General features: G+C 41.5%; 1 protein-coding gene across 1 annotated transcript in view; it reads left to right on the top strand.

The window, feature by feature from the left end:
• KCNH7 (potassium voltage-gated channel subfamily H member 7) overlaps positions 1 to 21,897 on the top strand; it is a 395,413-nt gene that overhangs the window by 355,512 nt on the left and 18,004 nt on the right. The window contains exons 12-15 of the mRNA XM_070731643.1: positions 4,536 to 4,635; positions 9,389 to 9,391; positions 11,554 to 11,793; positions 19,735 to 19,903. Of these exons, the coding sequence (XP_070587744.1) occupies positions 4,536 to 4,635; positions 9,389 to 9,391; positions 11,554 to 11,793; positions 19,735 to 19,903 (512 nt within the window). The remainder of the gene's footprint in view (positions 1 to 4,535; positions 4,636 to 9,388; positions 9,392 to 11,553; positions 11,794 to 19,734; positions 19,904 to 21,897) is intronic.

Here is a 21,897-nt window from a genome sequence, read left to right as displayed (position 1 = left end):
TCAATGTCCACCCACATGCATGTGCGCATATCCCCCCACTCCCCGTGCTTCCCTCCCCCGTGGATGTACACAGGTCGCACTAAAGCCTCCGGACCAGCGGTTCCCAAACTACGGCCCATGGGCCGGATGCGGCCCGCTGAGGTCTTTTAACTGGCCCGCGGCAGCATACGAGATTTTGCCGATCGATATAATAAGAGGGAGAAATAGAGAGGGAGAGAGAAATGAAGAGGAGAGATAGAAAGGGAGAGAGAGAAAGGGAGAAATAGAGAGAGGGGGAGAGAGAAAGTGTGAGAGATACAAAGAGGGAGAGTTAGAAAGAGTGAGTGAGAGAAAGAGAGGAGAGAGAGAGAGAAAGAAAGAGGGAGAGATAGAGAGGGAGAGAGAAAAGAAGAGGGAGAGATGGAAAGAGAGAGAGAGAGAAAGAGAAAAATGAGAAAATGATGGAGGGAAAGAACGAGGGAGAGGAAAATGAAACAAATGAGAGAAAAAGAAGAGGGAAGAGAGAAGTGGAGAGGAAGGAGGGAGGGAAGGAAGGAGAAATGGAGTTTGTTGATTTAAGTTTAAATTTACTTGTTAATAAAGAAGTATAAATTACTTTATTACTTAATTATTAATTACTTAATTACTTATTACTTCTTTATTTTAAATATTGTATTTGTTCCCATTTTGTTTTTTACTTTAAATAAGGTATGTGCAGTGTGCATAGGGATTTGTTCATAGGTTTTTTTATAGTCCGGCCCTTCAACAGTCTGAGGGACAGTGAACTGGCCCCCTGTGTAAAAAGTTTGGGGACCCCTGCTCCAGACTTTCTGTAGGCCTGTTGGGCTGTTTTCGCTCTCCCCAGGGTTCAGGAATCCTCCTAAAGCCTGGGCATGGCAAGAAACAGCCCAAAAGGCTAACTGGAAGTTAGTTTCTGAACTTCCAGTGGGCCTGTTGGGCCATTTTTTTTGTCATCTGCAAGGGTTCAGGAGGCTTTCCTGAACCTTGAGGAGAGCGAAAACAGCCGAAAAGGCAGCTGGTCAGTGCTCGCATGTTGTCCTATGTCACATGACATAGGGCAGCACATCACATGCCTTCAGATATGGATCCACGTGACACCTATGGCACGCCTGCCATGGGTTTGTCATCACTGGACTAGAACTCCAAGGTCCCTTTCAGCCCTATGATTCTATGATTTATCAAGATAATGGCATCTACAGAGCTAGTATAATGTAGTAGTTAGAAACTGCGAGATGATGTGTTTCTATCTTAAAAGGCAGCTGGTGGCCTTGGGCCAGTCATTCTTTCTCAGCCCCTAGAAAAGAGGCAAGGACAAACTTCTCTAAGAACTTTTGCCTACATTTTTCCTGTATTGAGAAGACAGGTGTGATCAGTCTTTTCTATCTTCTTTTCTCTTTTGTTTTCTTGTTTTGTTCTGTTTCTGTTTGGTGAAAAATGACTATGTATATCTCAGAAATTCTTGATAGGAATAATTGTTAGAAGAAATGGCACTTACCAAAATAAAAGCTTCCTTTTAGAAACATAGAAACATAGAAGACTGACGGCAGAAAAAGACCTCATGGTCCATCTAGTCTGCCCTTATACTATTTCCTGTATTTTATCTTACAATGGATATATATTTATCCCAGGCATGTTTAAATTCAGTTACTGTGGATTTACCAACCACGTCTGCTGGAAGTTTGTTCCAAGGATCTACTACTCTTTCAGTAAAATAATTTTTTCTCATGTTGCCTTTGATCTTTCCCCCAACTAACTTCAGATTGTGTCCCCTTGTTCTTGTGTTCACTTTCCTGTTAAAAACACTTCCCTCCTGAACCCTATTTAACCCTTTAACATATTTAAATGTTTCGATCATGTCCCCCCTTTTCCTTCTGTCTTCCAGACTATACAGATTGAGTTCATTAAGTCTTTCCTGATACGTTTTATACTTAAGACCTTCCACCATTCTTGTAGCCCGTCTTTGGACCCGTTCAATTTTGTCAATATCTTTTTGTAGGTGAGGTCTCCAGAACTGAACACAGTACTCCAAATGTGGTCTCACCAGCGCTCTATATAAGGGGATGACAATCTCCCTCTTCCTGCTTGTTATACCTCTAGCTATGCAGCCAAGCATCCTACTTGCCTTTCCTACCGCCCGACCACACTGCTCACCCATTTTGAGACTGTCAGAAATCACTACCCCTAAATCCTTCTCTTCTGAAGTTTTTGCTAACACAGAACTGCCAATGCAATACTCAGATTGAGGATTCCTTTTCCCCAAGTGCATTATTTTACATTTGGAAACATTAAACTGCAGTTTCCATTGCTTTGACCATTTATCTAGTAACGCTAAATCATTTACCATATTACAGACCCCTCCAGGAATATCAACCCTATTGCACACTTTAGAGTCATCGGCAAATAGGCAAACCTTCCCTACCAAACCTTCCCCTATGTCACTCACAAACATATTAAAAAGAATAGGACCCAGAACAGACCCTTGTGGCACACCGCTTGTAACCTGACTCTGCTCAGAAAACTCGCCATTAACAATAACTCTCTGATGTCTATGCTTCAGCCAGCTTGAAATCCACTGAACTATCCAGGGATTAAGTCCAATCTTCACTAATTTATCTATCAGCTCTTTATGTGGAACCGTATCAAAGGCTTTGCTGAAGTCCAGATAGGCAATATCCACGGCACCACCTTCATCCAACACCTTTGTGACATAGTCAAAGAACTCAATGAGATTAGTCTGACACGATTTGCCTTCAGTAAAGCCATGCTGATTTGGGTCCAGCTATGAAAGTCACATCTCTGTCATGATAGAAGGAAAAATTAGAGAGAGATAAAAGAGCATATAATTTGTCTGCTTTATTATGTAGATCAACATTTATTACTGTTATTGTGTAATTAAACATCATAGCTAATTATAATTTACTGCTACATTACTGTCTGAAGTAATAAACAATCTATAAGAGGTTGTTTTTCATTTTTTTTCCTCCCTAGGTTATTTCTGAGAACACTCTGTTTTAAAAAGAATAAACAACTTTAAATAGTAATTCAGAGAACAAGATGCAAAGGGGACTTTAATTAACATTCTAGTGCTTATATCAACATTCTTTTTTTTTAAGAGGCATCTCCTCTTCAATATCACCCACACATCTAATATAAATTGGGAGTCTTACTCAGAAAAGGAATTACTACTATTGGGTTTTTTTTGCAAATAGACAAAATGCTGGGCATTGGAATGTTCTCTAAGAGAAGTAGGAGAGAAACCATTTCAGCAGCCCTCTAAATGCTCCCGTGACAGCAAACCTGTGGCACGTGTGCCACAACTGGCATTATTATTATTATTATTATTATTAGTATTAGTATTAGTATTAGTATTAGTATTATTAGTATTATTAGTATTATTAGTATTATTAGTATTATTAGTATTATTAGTATTATTAGTATTATTAGTATTATTAGTATTATTAGTATTATTAATTAGATTTGTATGCCGCCCCTCTCCAGAGACTCAGAGTGGCATGTAGAGCTCTCTCTGCAGGCACACAAGGTGTCGCCCAGCTCAGCTCCACCACATATGCGTGTATATCCCCCACTGGCCAGCTGAATTTTGGGATGCACGGGACAGGGTGCATGTGGGAGATACGCTTGTATCCCTATGGGCCACACGTACAAGTGTGGGGGTGGGGGAGCAGAGGATGGTACGCTCCCCAACAGGCCATTTTTGCTGCATGACCCCCCACAGGGCGTTTTTGGTCCCAGGAGGCTGCAGGGAGGCCTGTTAGGTCCAAAATGGGGGCACGGGGGTTGCACACACATGTATGTGGGGGTAGGGGAGCATGGTGGTCGCGTGCACATGAATGGGGGAGTGGGAGCGTCATGTGTGCATTCACGGGGGATGGCCACATTACCTTATGAGTGCTCGCATGCATGTTCACGCGCTTTCGGCTAGTGATAGGCTCCTATGGGTACGGTCAGGTACACAGTACTGGTAGTAAAATTTGGAGCTCCAACCCAGAGTACCCAATTTGCACTGAAAGATGTTGAAACAAAATGCTTAAGCAACGGCCACAGTGTGGTAGTAAAAAAAATTGGTTGACCATTACTGCTTTCGGCACACGATGAGAAAAAGGGTAGCCCTATTCTTCTGAGAAATCTGACCTTCCAACAGTGTAGAACTATACTTGGGGTCAAGAAGAAAGATTAGGATCAATAGCTCTCCGTGGTTCAAAAACTTTCTGTCTGTAGAAGGAACCTTCCATCTATGGACAATAGAGGGGCGTACATAAGCGCACTAGAGTGCCTGTCCTATAGTCTCTCCTATATCTCGTATTTCTTCTCTACTATATCCTCTATAACCTTCATTGTGTATTATTGCGTATTGGACTAGATAGATAGATAGATAGATAGATAGATAGATAGATAGATAGATAGATAGATAGATAGATCTGAATCCATCTCAAAGTAAACTAATGACGAGTTGTATAAAAATAGTCAGATGTCTCTAATCTATCATATACTGTATGGTCATCTTCTTTTTCAAGGCTAATCTTGCAATAAGGCGACAGATCACAAGTGATTCAGAGGGAGACAACGGTAAACTCCGAAGAAGGAAATTGTCTTTTGAAAGTGACATGGATAAAGGTAAGGATGCCTTTTTATACTAAATGATGTGTTTTGAAAGGATAAGCTATTCTCCAAAGCATTGAGGTAGAACAAGGAGCAATGGGTGGAAACTAGTCAAGGAGAGAAGCAACTTAGAACTAAGGAGAAATTTCCTGACATTTACAACAATTAACCAGTGGAACAGCTTGCTTCCAGAAGTTGTGAATGCGCCAACACTGGAAGTTTTTAAGAAGATGTTGGATAACCATTTGTTGGATAACCCTAACCAAGTGGTGTAGGGTTTCCTGGTTAAGCAGGGGTTTGGATTAGAAGACCCCCAAGGTCCCTTCCAACTCTGTTTTTCTGTTTTCTGTTTTTGATGATCACATAAACCTATAGTAAATTTGTCTTAAGACTCAGAGATCATCATAATCTGCTCAAACATCTTATGTTTGAACAGACTATGCTCAACCAATATTTTTTCATCTGTCAAAAATTCCTATTTGACTTACTGTATTTCCATATACATTTACTTGGGAATAACGTCCATTGGATTCAGTGGTGATTATTGCTAAGGAGACATTATGTGCAATTTCAAAGTTAATAAAATTAAAACAATTAGGACTTTCTCCTTATTGCCAAATTTGATGTATTGAAATTCTAATTTGATGTATGTCTGAAAGGTTGATAAAACATGTTTTCCAAGTTGCCTGTATCCTATAAGAAACTTTTAGCTCAGTATCTTATTGTTGATAAGTACTGTGTTATCTGTTTCATCAAAGAGCCCTTCTAAAGCATGAAGCCAAAAGACAAGAGACAGCAAAATCTGTCAAGAAAATGCCTTCAACAACTATTTAAACTCCCCCTCCCTTCCCCCATTGGGAAATTGTTGACTGAGATTATATCCCTGTTGACCTTCAGTAACTAAATTACTGCTATGACTTCATTTCTCCAAATGCTGCTACACCTCTGCTGATCTACTAAGAATCACTGGGTGTCATTTTTGGTTTGACTCCAGAGTTTCTCATCTGTAAAAGGAAAGGAACATTTCAGGAAGGAACAAATAAACAATGTAAAACCATGAAGACACTATTGGAATAAGAACTACATGTATTTCGCCATTATTTGGGGGAGCAATCGTTGACTTCTTTTTCAGAGAACAAGTAAATACCAAAATGGCTCTTGCTGTCTCTGCCTCCAGGAAGTTCAGTCTTGCTATTGTCTACTAGGCCATGTAAGGTCCAAACTGAAGTATTTCACATCTAAACCAGTTGTCATCATTTTAGATTCTATCAGAGTACTACATACTATAACCAGATGTTGGTTTTAACCTATAAAACCCTTTATACTTTGATGCTCAGATACATTCAGGACTTTCTGCTCCATTCAGTGTTGGCCAGACTGGTTAGATCAACCAGGAAAAACCAGGCTGAAGTGCTACTGGTTTGGCCCAGTTTGGACGTACCAGTAGCAGCAACTGCTGGTGGCTCCACCCACCCACCCAGACACCGCCATTTTTTTAACCCTCTGTGCGTGCACAAAGCTGCCTGCAAAGAGGATGAAAAAGCTCGCAAATAGCTTCTGAACCCGTAGGGAAGGTAAATAGATCTCATGCTGGGAAAAACCAAAGCATTTGGGGCTTTCAGAAGGTTTTGGGGGTTGAGACAAGGCAGCATGGTGAAATAGCCATCTTGTAGAGATCAGACTAGCTCCCTCTTTATTGTAAACTGTTGAAGACTGAGTTGTTCCGTAGAGCTTTCACCTGATTTGATGTTGCCATTTCAGCTCTTCTTTACCTTTATTCCTGTCTTATTTTATATGGTTTGCATGATCATATTATAATTCTGTTTATTTTCCCACTGTGGATGGCTTAATTTGTAACTTTTGTGTATAAGCCACAAAGAGTCTTTTTTTAATACATTGCAGCATGGAATTAAACCAGTCAATCAATCAATCAATCAATCAAATCCACAGGAAACAACATTTTAAAACTAAAATATACTTGGTTAAATAAAATGCTTGTCCCTTGGAAGAGAACACTCTTGGCTTAAGAGAAAGCTCTATTCCAGGGACATTCCCTCTTTTCAGTGACCTTTGTAATCCTGAGAGAAATGAGTTATTTGTTCAATTCAGGTAGCCAATGTATGCTGCTGCCTATATTAGGGTAAAATGATCCTAGGTGGCGAACCATCAGATATAGAAATAATAAAATATACAGTGATACCTCATCTTACAAACTTAATTGGTTCCAGGACGAGGTTTGTAAGGTGAAAAGTTTGTAAGATGAAACAGTGTTTCGCATAGAAATCAATGGAAAAGCGATTAATGCGTGCAAGCCCAAAACGCACAACTTTTGCCAGCCAAAGCGCCCATTTTTGCACTGCTGAGATTCCCCTGAGGCTCTCCTCCATGGGAAACCCTACCTCCGGACTTCCGTGTTTTTGTGATGCTGCAGGGGAATCCCAGCAGGGGAATCCCAGCAGCGCAAAAACAGTTGCTTCGCTGGCAACGAAAGTCTGGAGGTGGGGTTTCCCAGCGAGGGGAGCCTCAGCGAAATTGCAGCATCACAAAAACATGGAAGTCCTCAAAACCCCACCTCTGACTTCCGTGTTTTTGTGATGCTGCGATTTTGCTGAGGCTCCCCTCGCTGGGAAACCCCATTTCCAGACTTCTGTTGCCAGCAAAGCACCCATTTTTGCACTGCTGGGATTCCCCTGCAGCATCGCAAAAACACAGAAGTCCAGAGGTGGTGTTTCCCATGGAGGGGAGCCTCAGGGGAATCCCAGCAGCGCAAAACTGGGTGCTTCACTGGCAACAGAAGTCCTGAGGTGGGGCATCCCAGTGGCAGCGGCTTGGGTTTGTAAGGTGAAAATAGTTTGTAAGAAGAGGCAAAAAAATCTTAAACCCCGGGTTTGTATCTCGAAAAGTTTGTATGATGAGGGGTTTGTAAGACGAGGTATCACTGTACAAAGTTATAAATCCTCTCCAGCTCCATCAGGCTTATATCACTATCCTCAGAGGCGGGTTCCTCTGACCTTTTCCTATCAGTGCACATTGTGATGTTTCGCTCATGCACAAGCACGTCCCCTAGCGTGATTTTGCTTCTGCACATGCGCAGAGGGACAATTTTATTTCAGCACATACTCAGAGAGCCAAAAAATCACAAAAAATTAGGGAAAAAACATAGTGGCACATATGGCAAAGACAGTAGTGGAGCCATCACGCCAAAATTGCATCATCAGCGGGCCATTACTAAAGCGGCCCACCGCACCGGTTGGAACCCACCTCTGACTATCCTTCCAAATCACAATGCTGGCGGTACCTCCCATACTGGCCCATGGGAAAAGACAACTGTTTAACAGCTTTCCAGAGAATAGAGAACATCTGGATCTCAGATATCATGTAATGTTATTCATCCAGTCAATCATTTTTAACTTTATAATGTAACAGATCCTTGACCCAAGAGGCTTTTAAATCCTTTTTAAAAATGACACAAAGGAGACCACAAAAATAGAGAACTACCCAGAACGGAAGTCTTCATGATTGCATCAATGAATAATATTTAGATTTAATTAGTTAAAGCAGATATATGCATTTTTCTTCTATTCCTGTGATACCCTTGTTATGAGGTCTTTTTCCCCCTTTTACTGTAAGTATCAGAAGTTGAAGAGGGATAGTATCTCTTTGAAATCTTAGCGTTTTTTCTCATTGCGGTAGTTTCTATAGCAACTGTTTCTACATTGGCTTCATAAAAACATTGATAATGCATACTTCCTTTTATCCTTTACCTCTAGTACCTTGGCTACTTAATTTTTCAAGGATAAGACAATTAATTCAGCATTGCAGATTTTCTTCATAAGAAATGTTTGTTCAGCATTAAAAGAAGGGTATAAAATATCTTAATCAAATGTCTTCCACAAAAGAAATATTATTTGCGATATTAGCAATAATATAGTTTCTCATAATTCATGTACCCTTCAGTTTGTTCTTAATTAAATTATTCTGACTTTTCATTAAAGGGTTTTCATTTGTTTTGGATGTTTAATCCTGTAGGCTATCTCCGATAGCATAATTTAAGAAAATAAGTACCTATTTTCTTGATATAGAACTTGAAGGACCAAGTCAGAGACTTAGAGAATATTTATAAGGTTACTATATGAATGAATGAATGAATGAATGAATGAATGAATGAATGAATGAATGAATGAATGAATATTGATGATCTCTAATATAGTCCATATTCAGTCTCCTTTGACTGGGATGAATCAGGACCAAAGGTGAGTTTCAGCAGGTTCTGATCAGTTCTGGAGAACCAGTAGTAGAAATTTTGAGTAGTTTGGAGACCGGTAAATATGATCTCTGACTGGCCCCACCCCCATCTATTCGCAGCCTCCCAAGTCCCAGCTGATCGGGAGGAAATGGGGATTTTGCAATATTCTTCCCCTGCCACACCCACCAAGCCAAATCACATTCCCCAAGCCACGGCTACAGAACCGGCAGTAAAAAAAATTGAAACTCACCACACTGATCAGAACTTATAAAAATCAGGACTTATTAAGATAAACATGATTCTGCTTTGCCCTGATATATTTTCTCCTAAGCATATTGTAGATCTGGTGCTTAAAAGTTGGGTAGATAAATAGAAAACCAATTGTAGTATTCTAAGTTTACCAGGGATGTAGGGCAGAGCGGTAGATGTTTATCTGCATGCTTAAACAGCAGTGATAAAGTAGAAACATGGCTATTTAAACCTGCCCATAGGAAATTAATTAAGGTAGACATTTCAGAGCAGAGAGTGCGATCATTTCCTATCACATACCTGCTAGCCATGATTAAGGAGGAAAATGTAGGTCATGTATTGTCTTGATCACAAAATGACTGTGATAATCTTTTTCCAGCAGGGCTGGCCATCCTGTTAGGCAGAATAAGGTTGATAGCTCAAGTAGTAAAATTGGGGCATAATGAAAGATTGGCAATGGTTATTTATTAAATGAATTAATAACTATGTTTTTAGTGTTAGGGATGGTAGAGGTCCTTGTAGCAATTACAATATGGGACAAACTATTCTGGATCATCCAATTGCAATTCTTGGAATTATTAGACAAATATTTTCCATTAAACATGGGAACAAGCCTTGTGAGATCACAAATTTAAGCTATAATCATATGTCTTGAATTATTTGGTTCAGTCCTCAGTTGCACATAGATTGATAAAATTAGCTACTGATTGCTAATAGACATTTTAATAAATAAGGGAGAAATGATTTGTTTATTTTGGGGGATAAAAAATGTGATTATAAATTGGAGAATTTTAATGCTGATATCCTTTTTGTATTTTCAGGGTTGTGTGGTCTATTGGTAACATATTGAGTTACCATATGTATATGGCATAAAGCTGGTTCAAATCATGTTATGTTAATTAGAGGAAAAAACTATACTATGGATTGGGAATATTATCCATATTTGCATTAAATACTCCCTCTAGGCCAGTTATAGTGAACCTTTTTCCCCTTGAGTGCCGAAAGTGCGTACGCACGCGCTATTGTGCCTGCGCGAGTGCCCACACCCATAATTCAATGCTTGGGGAGGGCAAAAATTGCTTCCCCTGCCCCTCCCCAAAGACCCTCTGCAGGCCCGAAACAACCCATTTCCCAACTTCTCATGGGCCCGGTAGGCCTGTTTTACACACACATACACACAGGCTCCAGAGGCTTCCCTGGAGTTGGGGTGAGCAAAAATGCCCTATCCCATCCCCCAAGAGGCCCTTTGGAAGCCAAAAATGCCCTCCAAGAGCTTCTGTGTGAGCCAAAAATCAGCTGCCCAGCGTGCACATGCGTGCTGGAGCTGAGCTAGGGCAATGGTTCACGTGCCAGAAGATATGGCTCCGCGTGCCACCTGTGGCGCCCATGCCATAGGTTCGCCATCATGGCTCTAGGCTCTAGATACCATTATTCCTAGTCTTTCACAAGTGTGTTTTTAGAAAGATTGCTTCACTTTCAACAACAGAGTTGTTTTGAAAATGTACACAATTTGTGAGCCGCCCCGAGTCTTCAGAGAGGGGCAGCATACAAATCTAATAAATTATTATTATTATTATTATTATTATTATTATTATTATTATTATTATGACATAAACAAAGATACTGAACCCAAAGAAGCCAAGAAATTTTTTTTTAGCTCAAATGGATAAGGTACCATTATCAACAGCGATTTTCAGGATGCGAACACAGCAGTGCATCCCCAACGTGCACATGTGTGCCCCCATGTGAGATTTGGCTTCTGCATATGCACAGCAAGCGAAATCTCATGTGAAGATGCTCACACAAGCGAAATTTCAGCAATTTTCACCGGTATCAGCAAAAATCGCTGGAATCTCACTCACATGTACATCCTCACATGAGATTTCACTTGCTGCGCATGTGCAGAAGCCAAATCTTGCACCAACGGGCACGTGCAATAACCTTGGGGGTCTCACCAGTAGCGCTGAAGGCGCCACTCCGTTGCTGATTATAAAGCTGCTATAGACAATTCAAAATAAGTCATTCTCCTTTTTTAAAAAAAAGGCATGTGTTTCTCTCCTAGGAATATTTAGAAATGTCTGCTTAAAAAGAAAATAAGAATGCATTAAGTGCTGGGGGGGGGAAAGATGAGTAATCCTGTATGCATATAAAATTTGTTCTTGTTTAATGTATTTATTTGTGCTCACCATTATTAATATTATTATTTTTTAATTCAGCCATGGCCTTTGGGAATAGAGATGAATCGTAGGATCTGCTGGAGGAAATAAATCCTACAGGATTTATTTCTATGTTTATAAAAAGACCCTGAAGTAATGTTATTCTCTGAACAGAACAAACTTGCTAAATTTGTTTATGATTGGTATCTTAACGTGCAGTATTCCCCACTTCCCCAAGGACAAGAATAAGTAGCATCAGTCTAATCATTTCTTTGCCAACAGATTATGACAAAGAAGATGAGGATTCCATGGACAACAACCGGCATTGTCAGGCCATCGAGAAACATGTGGAAAAGAGAAGCAGGTCATCATCTTTTGTGTCATCTACAGATGATGAGCAGAAACCTTTGTTTTCTGAGATTATAGGCTACCCAGGTGGACTAGACAAGGCAGCAGTGTTGGATTTTGAGGAAATGGTGAATGCAACAGAAAAAAGTGATCGGCGAAGTCACTCCTGTAGAGGTAAATCCCAGAAACGTCTTGCCAAAGGTATTCAGGTTTAAGAAGTTACTGGACCTGGTTAGAGCAGTCTACCCTTCTAATCAAACATCTCCTTGAAAATAGCAATAGTACTTTGACTTATATACTGCTTCACAGCCCTCTCTATAGGCTCTACAGAGTCATGCATAGTGCCCCCAACAATTTGGGTCCTCATTTTACCCAACTCGGAAGAATGGAAAGCTAAGTCAACCTTGAGCCTTGTCAGATTTGAACTGCCAAATTACAGGCAGCTGGCAGGCAGCAGAAGTAGCCTGCAGTACTGCCCTCTAACCACTGCACCACTGTGGCTCATCTCAAAATAGCCCTTGATATTAGGTTTATCACATTTTAGTAGTTAATTTCTTCAAGCCTTAGAATGTTTCAACAGATATGGGATTCTCCATCCTGGAGTGGAACCAGCCTTCAGAATGGGGTTATCCTTGATCAATCGTCTGGAGAATTGACTCAGTCATTTGCATAATTGCTAGGATCCATCCTGTAGAACTGCAGATATGACTCGATCCTTCAGAGGAGAGACTGTGGTTATTTTCGCTCCCTGAAATCTTTACCTTTCTTTCCATTTTTTAAAACTTAAAGTCTATACCAGTGATGGCAAACCTTTTCCCCCTCAGGTGCCGAAAGTGCGTGCACACACACTATTGTGCCTGCACGAGTGCCCATACCCACAATTCAATACCTGGGGAGGGCAAAAATTGCTTCCCCTGCCCCCCACCCCAGAGGAAGGCCAGAAACAGCCTGTTTCCCAACTTCCGGTGGGCCCAGTAGGCCCATTTTTCACCCTTCCCAGGCTTCAGAGTCTTCCCTGGAGCCTGGGGAGTGAAAAAAGGCCCCCCCTCATCCGCCTGGAGACCCTCTGGAAGACGAAAATGCCCTCCCAGAGCCTCCATGTGAACCAAAAATCAGCTGGCCACATGCACACATGCATGTTGGAGCTGATCTAGCACAAAAGCTCGCGTGCCAGCTGATATGGCTCTGCGTGCCACCTGTGGCACCCATGCCTTAGGTTCACCCTCTATACTAACCAAACTTAAAAGCAACTATACCTGAACAAGTGGCAGAGGCTCTCCAACAATCCTTGGCAGATAATTTCAGACCCTCTTCGAGGGGGAAATCCCCTACCCCCTCCTCCGCATCCTCTTCCATTCTAAAACCTCTAAGTGGAGACTGCCATCTAGTGGAGATAGTTTGGATGATTCCTCAGAGGAAGGGGCCCTTAGTGGTTTCAAGGAAGAGACTCGAGATGAAGGGGATTTCAGATGGAACCTGTCAGAGGATGAGGGCATGACCATAGAGCAACCTCGGTCGATTGGTCTATTACCCCCAGACCTTTTAAAATCACTTTTGTTCAAGGCCCAAGCATAAAACTGCCCTTCCACATCTTCCACTGCAGAGGACCAGCCTAACCCATTCTTCCCAGAGACAAGGCCCGAGGTAGATATCATCCCTATCCCCAAGCTATTTGTGGAGGAAGTGTCCTGCAGCTGGTTCTTCATCCTCATTACAGGATAAAATATATTTTATTTTGGCCTCTAACTTTTCTTACTTGCTTTCTGTGCTGGTAGTAGATACTCCAATAAGAACCTTACACTCATCCACATCGATTCTAGGAGAGGCAGATGAGGTACTGAAGCTGGAAGACAAGCACATAGAGCAGGCTCTGGTCAAGACACACCAGTCAGCAGCATGGGCCATTAAATTGCAGCCACTTCTTCCTTTATACGTGCGGTCCTTTTGTTGTTGGGTCAGATCCAGGAGCATATCTCTTCTTCCAATGTCAGAACACAGCAGGACCTCAGCAAGATGTTTGCAGCTCTCCAGTTCCTGGCGTACTCCACTCTCCAATCGCCCCATTTTGCAGCCAGGGCAATGTCTTCTTCTGTAGTGGCCAGGCACATGCAATGGCAAGCGGACTCAGGACACAAGTGGAGCTTTGCCATGGGGCCAATCAAAGGTGGATCACTGTTCAGAGAAGCATTGGACCCATTGGTGGTGGAGAACAGTGACAAACAAATGATCTTCCTAGTGGTGACAAGAAAAGGACTCCCAAGGATCTCTCCTTATGACTGTCGGCCCTTTTGAGTCGCTGACCAGGACTTCTCTTCTTCCCGGGCCCCAGGTCAGTATTCCTCCCATCAAAAAACCTTAGATAGGGGAGACGGGGGGAAGCAATTCCATAACCATCCACAAGGAGCCTCTTCAACCAGGCCCTTCCAAAGGGGCAGATGGTAATTCCCTCAGATTTCCAATCAGAGACAGACTGACCAAATTTTGGCCAGCCTGGGAAGGGTCCACAAGGGATTCCTGGGTACAGGAAACCATAAGTAGGGGACTCGTGTTGGATTTTTCATACCACCCCCCCACTTCTTCATACGCTGCTATATTTCTCAGATCCCATTTAAATGCCCTTTGATGGAGGAGGCTATTTGGCATCTGGTGGCTATCAGAGCCATCCAGTCAATCCCCAAGAGGGTGCAGGATTTCCACTCCATACTCTTTGTGGGATCTGAAGAGCGATTTTAGACTCAAAAGGTGAAATCATTACTTAGTTTATAAGAGATTCAAGATGCATTCTCTCACCTCCATTCTCACCCTAATCTGTTTGGGTGACTTCATGGCATCATTATATCTCATGGAGGCATAGTTTCATGTCCCGATCTTCAATCTCCACAGGAGATTCCTTCATTTTTGTTATGATCAAAACCACTTCCAACATAGAAACCTCCCCTTTGGTCTTTCCTCAGCCCCCAGAGTATTCACCAAAATCATTTTAACATTAGCAGCCCATCTACGCACCATGCTGGTGTACATTCACTGTTACCTGAATGACATCCTAGTGCACGCACCCTCCAGGGAACTAGCCCAACAGCATCTAAGCATTACCTTAGCTTGCCTCCAAAGACATGGATTCTCCATTAACTTGGAAAAGGACCATCTCTCCCCCAATAGTTAGATATCTAGATACCTAGATCAAGCATCTAGGAGCAGTTATTGATTCAATAGAGGGCAAAGTTTATCTTTCCTCCGATAGGCAGAATAGCATCAAACAGATGGCCAATCAAGTATTGGAGGAACAGAAGTCCTCCTTGGACACCCTTTCCTTTCTTTTGGGAAAGATGATCTCATGTATAAACATCACCCCTTGGGCTCAGCTTCATACCAGGGAACTCTAATGGTTCCTACTTCCCTTCCAGAAAGCGGGACAGGGTACAGCTCACATCAAAGTTCACCTCTCCATGCAGGTACACAGATCCCTCTCCTGGTGGATTTCCTCAGCTAGTTCCTTGGTAAGTTCCTTTCAAACCCTTATCGGAATGGTAGTGACAACAGACACCAGTCTAACGGGCTGGAGAGCTCACTCTCAGGGTCAGTGGTCACCTTGAGAGGCTTCACTCTCAATCAACTGGTTAGAGCTGAGAGCTGTCTACCTCACCCTCAAATATTTTCAATGCTCATCACAGGATCCAATGTCATAGTGTTGATAAACAACATCTCCACAAAAGCATACATCAACCAGCGTGGAGAGCCCATTCCAGTTCCCTTCAGTCAAAAGCCAGGAAGATGGTGTGTGGGCAGAGAAACATCTCTTCTCCCTAACCTCAGACCACATCTCAAGAATTTACAATTCACAGGAAGACTAGCTCAGCCGTGTCTGAGTGGATCAGGCAGAGTGGTGGCTCCAGATCTATTCCTTCAGATCTCCCAGCAATTTGGGACCCCTCTCATTGACTCCTCTTTGCAACCCACATGTGTTTCCCCCACTTCCAGTGATACCAGAGCTCATTCAGAAGTTTCTATCAGAATGGGGGGAGCTCATACTTGTGACACTGTTTTGGCCTTGGCGGGCCTGGTTTGCAGACCTCCAAGTGCTCTCGGTCACACAGTCATGGTGATTGCCTCATTTAACGGACATGCCTATAGCATTCGGACCCAGCCTGGTTACAGCTGATTGCATGGAGAGTGAGCAAAGCGACCTAAGATTCTAGGAATACAATCAGGACCTTATCCTCATTATGCAGGCATCTTGCTGCCCATCCACAAATCCCATCTACTCGGCTACATGGAGGACTTTCTGCACATGGTACTGTAAGGAGGGACTCTCCCCAGATCGTGTTCCTCTTCCTAAGATATTAAGATTACTAAAACATGGTCTCAACAGGGGTTTAACCCCAAATACCCCTCACAGGCAGACAGCAGCACTTTCAGCAGTCCTGTCATGTGAACAATATGAGTTACTCTCTTGGATTCCATCCATCCATCGATTCCTCAAAGAGGTGTTCAATTTATGCCTGCCAGTAATCATCAATACCCAACATGGAGTTTCTCCCGCGTGCTAAAAATCCCTCATGGAGGTTCCATACAAACCATTCTGAGACACCCAGCTAAGATACCTCTCAATTTAGGTAGCCTTCTTTTGGCTATCACTTCAGCCCATCGTATCTCCAGACTGGCAGTTCTTTATGTCAGAGGGTACCTGTGCCTCTTCCAACCAGACAAGATAACTCTGCAACTCAACCCTTCCTTCATCCCTAAAGTAAATTCAGTCTTTCACAGATCACAGGAATTGGTGTTGCCCTCCTTTTGTGCTCAGCCAGTACCTCCCTCTGAGCAGCGATGGCACACCCTGGATCGCCCCCAAGAACCTCAGAAAGATGGAAGCAATCTTCATAGGCTTCCACTTTTGATCTCTAGGAAGATGAACATCATCAGCCATAGAGCACTGGATCAGGAGCGCCATAAGCAGAACTTATGAACTAGCAAATCTTTCAGCCCCCACAGGCAACACAGCTCACTCCACCAGGAGCGCAGCCACGTCCGCAGCCTGGAACACACAGGCATTGCTTGAAGAGGTTTGTCGAGTAGCAACATGGGAATAACCATCTCAGTTCATTCAACACTATAAGATAAACTCTTATGCATCAGTTGATGCTGCCTTCGGGAAGAGAGTTCTATAGAAAGTAATGGACATTCATTAGAGTGCAAGGTCACTCTATGCCCCCCTGGACCTCTGCTTTGGTAAGTCCCATTCTGAAGGCTGGTTCCACTCCAGGATGGAGAATAGGCTTTGTGACCTTACCTGAACACCTCTTCTCATCCAGTGGAATGAGCCTTTAGTCCCTTCCCATTAAATTATATGCTTATCTATCTGTTCTATCCCCTCTAAATTGTTACTTCACAGCCGCAGGGAGTGGAGGACCACTAAGTCTGAATAGGAGCCATGCTTCAGGAGTCTAGTCTTCAGGATTCATCATATCTGGAGTTCTACAGGATGGATCCTAGCAATTATGCAAATGACTGACTCAATCCTCCAGATGATTGGTTGAGGATAACCCCATTCTAAAGGCTGGTTCCACCAGATGAGAAGAGGTGTTCAGGTAAGATCACAACATCTATTCTCTTCAATAGAAAAGGCCAGAATGGTCATCCTTAAGCTGACCATGTAACTCCCAAAAGCAAAGGGTTGGGGTTTTAATCTCTTTGTTATATACGAAAGATGAGCTGTGTAGTGGTCTAGTAGTGAAAATACTCATCTCCCAGTCAGAAGGTTGAGAGTTCAATACTAGTTGGTGATTGAGGTTTCTCTCTGAGGACACAAATAAAAAAATAATCTGCTGCAAACTCTTTCTAGGCATCCAGTCAGTAAACGCTCATCAGTTTCCCAACTCTACCCCGAATTAAGAGATTACAGGATCATAAAAATGAGTTATTTATACAGTATATTCAACAGATTCTAAAATTGCCCAAATACTAGGCAAAAAAGAGAAGAAAACTATTCTATCTTAACAAATCGTCATATAAAAAAAGCTTATTTGAACAAGACGTAATATTTAATATCCCATATCCTTCCAAGATGGGTAAAATGAGGACCCAGATTATTGGGGGCCATAGGCTGTCGCAGTAAACTGCTTAGAGAGGGCTGTAAAGTATTGTGAAGTGGTATATAAGTCTAAGTGCTATTGCTATTCAAAGCCAGCTTTTCTGTCAATGGATTATAGCTGAACCACATGAGATCAGAGACCATAGGAAACCATCTGTCCATAAAGTGTAACACAGTCCAAAGATTGGAATTTCCCATACAATGCAGTTTCTCAAACATTTCTGGTATTACATTGGTGATTAGACTGGTGAATTATCTGATCGCAAAAGTCTCGCATATTATTTCATTTGGTGCTGAATCTTTGGGTTTCTGAAATTAGCCTGTTCCTCTGTAGCCTGAAATACTGATAGCTCTGATCCACATTAATGACAGCTGTATTGCTCCGCCTGTTGGGAAGGAATCATGCTACCATCCCGCTGTATAAACTAGCCATTGTGTTGCTGTTGTTTTAAGAAATGATAGAGTTGAGTCATAAATAGTCATTGGGTGTGTTTTTTTCATTCTGAATTAAGTGGGAGATGCTCAAATATTGTAATTTAGGTTTCAGGCACCATTCCAAATTTCAGCATGTAGCAAACATTTACAACTTTAAGGTCAGCACTGAATAAATTTTGCCTCATTATTAATCAGATATATGAATAATCTCCTAGCCATCTCACTATGGCATTTTATTGCCAGAATTTTAAGACTGTTTATTAGGAATAACTGAAATGCATGAAGATATGCAAAACATCAAGAGTTCTGTCACTGCAGTATTTCTACACATCACAATTGATGTGTGTTTTGTTGATTTCTCTCCTTGTATTAATATTTCTGCATAAAGAACATCAGTTTTTAATCCCATATCACTACATCAAATATAAGGTTACGTCAGTCGGGGTATTTTATGCCCCGCCACAGGTCGCATCCAGATTTTTTGCTATCTCTGTGCAGCCTGCATGGATTATTTTTATTTTGAAGGCGACTGCTTCTTTTCTTTTCTTTTTCAATGTTTGTGTGTGCATGATTGCGCACCTTCACAGCCCTATTGGTTTGGCCCGCCACAGCAGTCTCAGTTTCTCATGTGGTTCCTTGGGAAAATTAATTGCCCGTTCCTGAGCTACAGAGATAGAGAGAGAACCAATAATGTCATTCATCTACCCATAAATTCCTGGTGACTCTGACCTTTGTAAATAAATAAATAAATAATACTAATGGTGGACAACCATTTAAAGAGGAGCCAGCAATGTGCAGCAGCTGCCAAAAAAGCCAACACAGTTCTAGACTGCATTAACAGAGAGATAGAATCAAGATCATGTGCAGTGTTAATACCACTTTAGAAGGCCTTGGTAAGGCCACACTTGGAATATTGCATCCAGTTTTGGTTGCCACAATATAAAAAGTATGTTAAGACTCTAGAAAGGGTGCAGAGAAGAGCAACAAAGATAATTAGGGGACAGGAGGCTAAAACATATGAAGAACGGTTGCAGGAACTAGGTATGTCTAGTTTATTGAAAAGAAGGACGAGGGGAGACATGGAGTGTTCCAATATATCAGGGGCTGCCACAAAGAAGAGGGAGCCAAGCTATTCTCCAAAGCACCTGAGGTTAGGACAAGAAGCAATGGTTGGAAACTAATCAAGGATTGAAGCAACTTAGAACTAAGGTGAAATTTCCTGGCAGTTAGAACAATTAACCAGTGGAATAGCTTGCCTCCAAAAGTGGTGAATGCTCCAACACTGGAAGTTTTTAAGAAAATGTTGGATAAACATTTGTCTGAAGTAGTGTAGACTTTCCTGACCAAGCAAAGGTTTGGACTAGAAGACCCCCAAGGTCCATTCCAACTCTTATTCTATTCTATATTTTTGCAATTCGGAAGCTCATATTTTCCTTTGGGTTGCTAGAACTGTATCTCGCAGCTATGGCAACACTTTCCAAGGCAACCGACCCAAACATCTATCGTATGAATTACAAATATAAAAAACAGACATAAAATAGGCTGTCTGCATTAGGCTAACCTTCACTCTCATTCACCGTTTTGACTGGCAGATGTCAGGGACAGAAGAACCTGGGAGGAAGAGCAGAGCAGAAGTCACCAAGAATCATCCTGTCCATCTGCATTACCTCATGTCACCTGGGGAATCTCTGAAACAGAAAGTGAAATCAACTATAGTGAAGTGGAGCAGAGGCTAGATCTACTTCAGGAGCAACTCAGCAGGTAATTCAAGGGCATGAATGAAAAAACAAACCTATATTTTCAATAGCTTCGATATTGACAGCAATGTTGACATTTCTCTTTCAAACTAGATCCATGCCACTGAATGATATAACACTATTATGTAGAGTCATATTTGAATTGGGCCTGAAAATGGTAAATGGGCCTGAAGATAGTAAACATCCTCTTGTGACTACCAGTAGTTAATGAGAGCCTCAGTGGTGCAGTGGTTAGAATGCAGTATAGCTAGCTACTTTTGTTGATCACCGGCTGCCAGCAGTTTGGCAGATCAAATCTCACCAGGCTCAAGGTTGATTCAGCCTTTCATCCTTCCAAGGTCGGTAAAATGAGAGCCCAGATTGTTGGGTGCAATATACCTCTTTATACCTCTTGGAGAGAGCTGTAAAGCACTGTGAAGCAGTATATACAGTGTTCCCTCGATTTTCGCGGGTTTGAACTTCGCGAAAAGTCTATACCACGGTTTTTCAAAAATATTAATTAAAAAATACTTTGCGGGTTTTTTCTCCTATACCACAGTTTTTCCCAGCCGATGACATCATATGTCATTGTCAAACTTTCGTCTGCCTTTAATAAATATTTTTTTTAATAAACTTTAATAAATAAACATGGTGAGTAATAATATAAATGGTTGCTAAGGGAATGGGAAATTGCAATTTAGGGGTTTAAAGTGTTAAGGGAAGGCTTGTGATACTGTTCATAGCCAAAAATAGTGTATTTACTTCCGCATCTCTACTTCGCGGAAATTCGACTTTCGCGGGCGGTCTCGGAATGCATCCCCCGCGAAAATTGAGGGAACACTGTAATTCTAAGTGCTATTGCTAATGTAGTTTTTGTGCATACAGCATATTTGAATTGGGGACTTTGTTCTTTACAGTGTGATCTTTTAGCTCCGTATCAGCACATAGTTTAACCTAACCTGTCATGCATAGAATTTTCCCAGCAATCAATCTACTGTTCTCACTGATGCACACACCTATTTTTTCTCATTAAAGCATCTTTCCAAACCATAAGGTGTTTGGTTGGTATTGCCTTCCTGAACAGTTTTATGATGTGTTTTTTAGGTCTTCGGTACTCCATGGAATTCCTCTACTGTTCAGTAAGCAGTCGAAGCTCACTTGGCCGCTTTTTGTAACTCTTGATTTGTTTCCAGATCTATCAGTGAGGAGCAAAACTTGTGTCCTAGTTAAATTTTTCTCAGTTGAAGTCCCATTTTACCCACATTCCTTGGGAATAAAAAATAGCATATCCACAGTGATCTCACATATTAACTTCATCAAAACTAGGACAGAAGTTGGACAGCTGCTAGTTCAAGGAGCTTGTGAAAAATCCTGAATTAGAAAGTAAAGTTTAGTTCATTATTCTGAAGGGTTTTTGGCTGAGTCGGGGAAATATACCAAAGTTCCATTTATAGAGGAATTAAATAAACATTTTTATGAAAACTAAGAACAGTCCCATGTTTCAGCTGAATGGTTCAGTGAGCTAACATTGTAGTGGAGATCTCTAATTGGGCTGTGGTTTCAAATGTGGATGCTTTCACTTTTTAAAAACCATTTGAAATAAAGATTGTGGCAATGCAGCTAGCAGAAGACAACACTGCAAATTTTCCAAATTAACAGCCTTGCATTCAAAGGCTTGTAGAAACTTGTTAGGAGAAGTCAGCGAATACGTAAATCAAACTTACAAATGAATGAAATTAAAGTTGTTTTTTTGCTACATTGGTTGACAGGGTTATTGAGGAAGAAACCCTATTGACCAGCATAAATTCATTGTGAATTCTTAGCAGTATAAAATGACAGTGAATTCAAGAGAGAGTATAGCAATGTAATGGTGAGTGTACAACAATAACATTTGTTCAAAATTTTAAAATCCTTCAAAGAAAAATGTCACAGGTACCTCAGGAGAGGACAGAGTGGGAAGGAATAGTTAGCAAATATTCTTGTCAACATAAATAAGATTTGTTCATCCTGCCATTTTGC

Source organism: Erythrolamprus reginae, chromosome 1, assembly GCF_031021105.1.
Source record: "Erythrolamprus reginae isolate rEryReg1 chromosome 1, rEryReg1.hap1, whole genome shotgun sequence".
NCBI classification, from domain to species: domain Eukaryota; kingdom Metazoa; phylum Chordata; class Lepidosauria; order Squamata; family Dipsadidae; genus Erythrolamprus; species Erythrolamprus reginae.
Note: the sequence above shows the minus strand (reverse complement) of the source record. Positions and strands in the feature narration are given on the sequence as shown.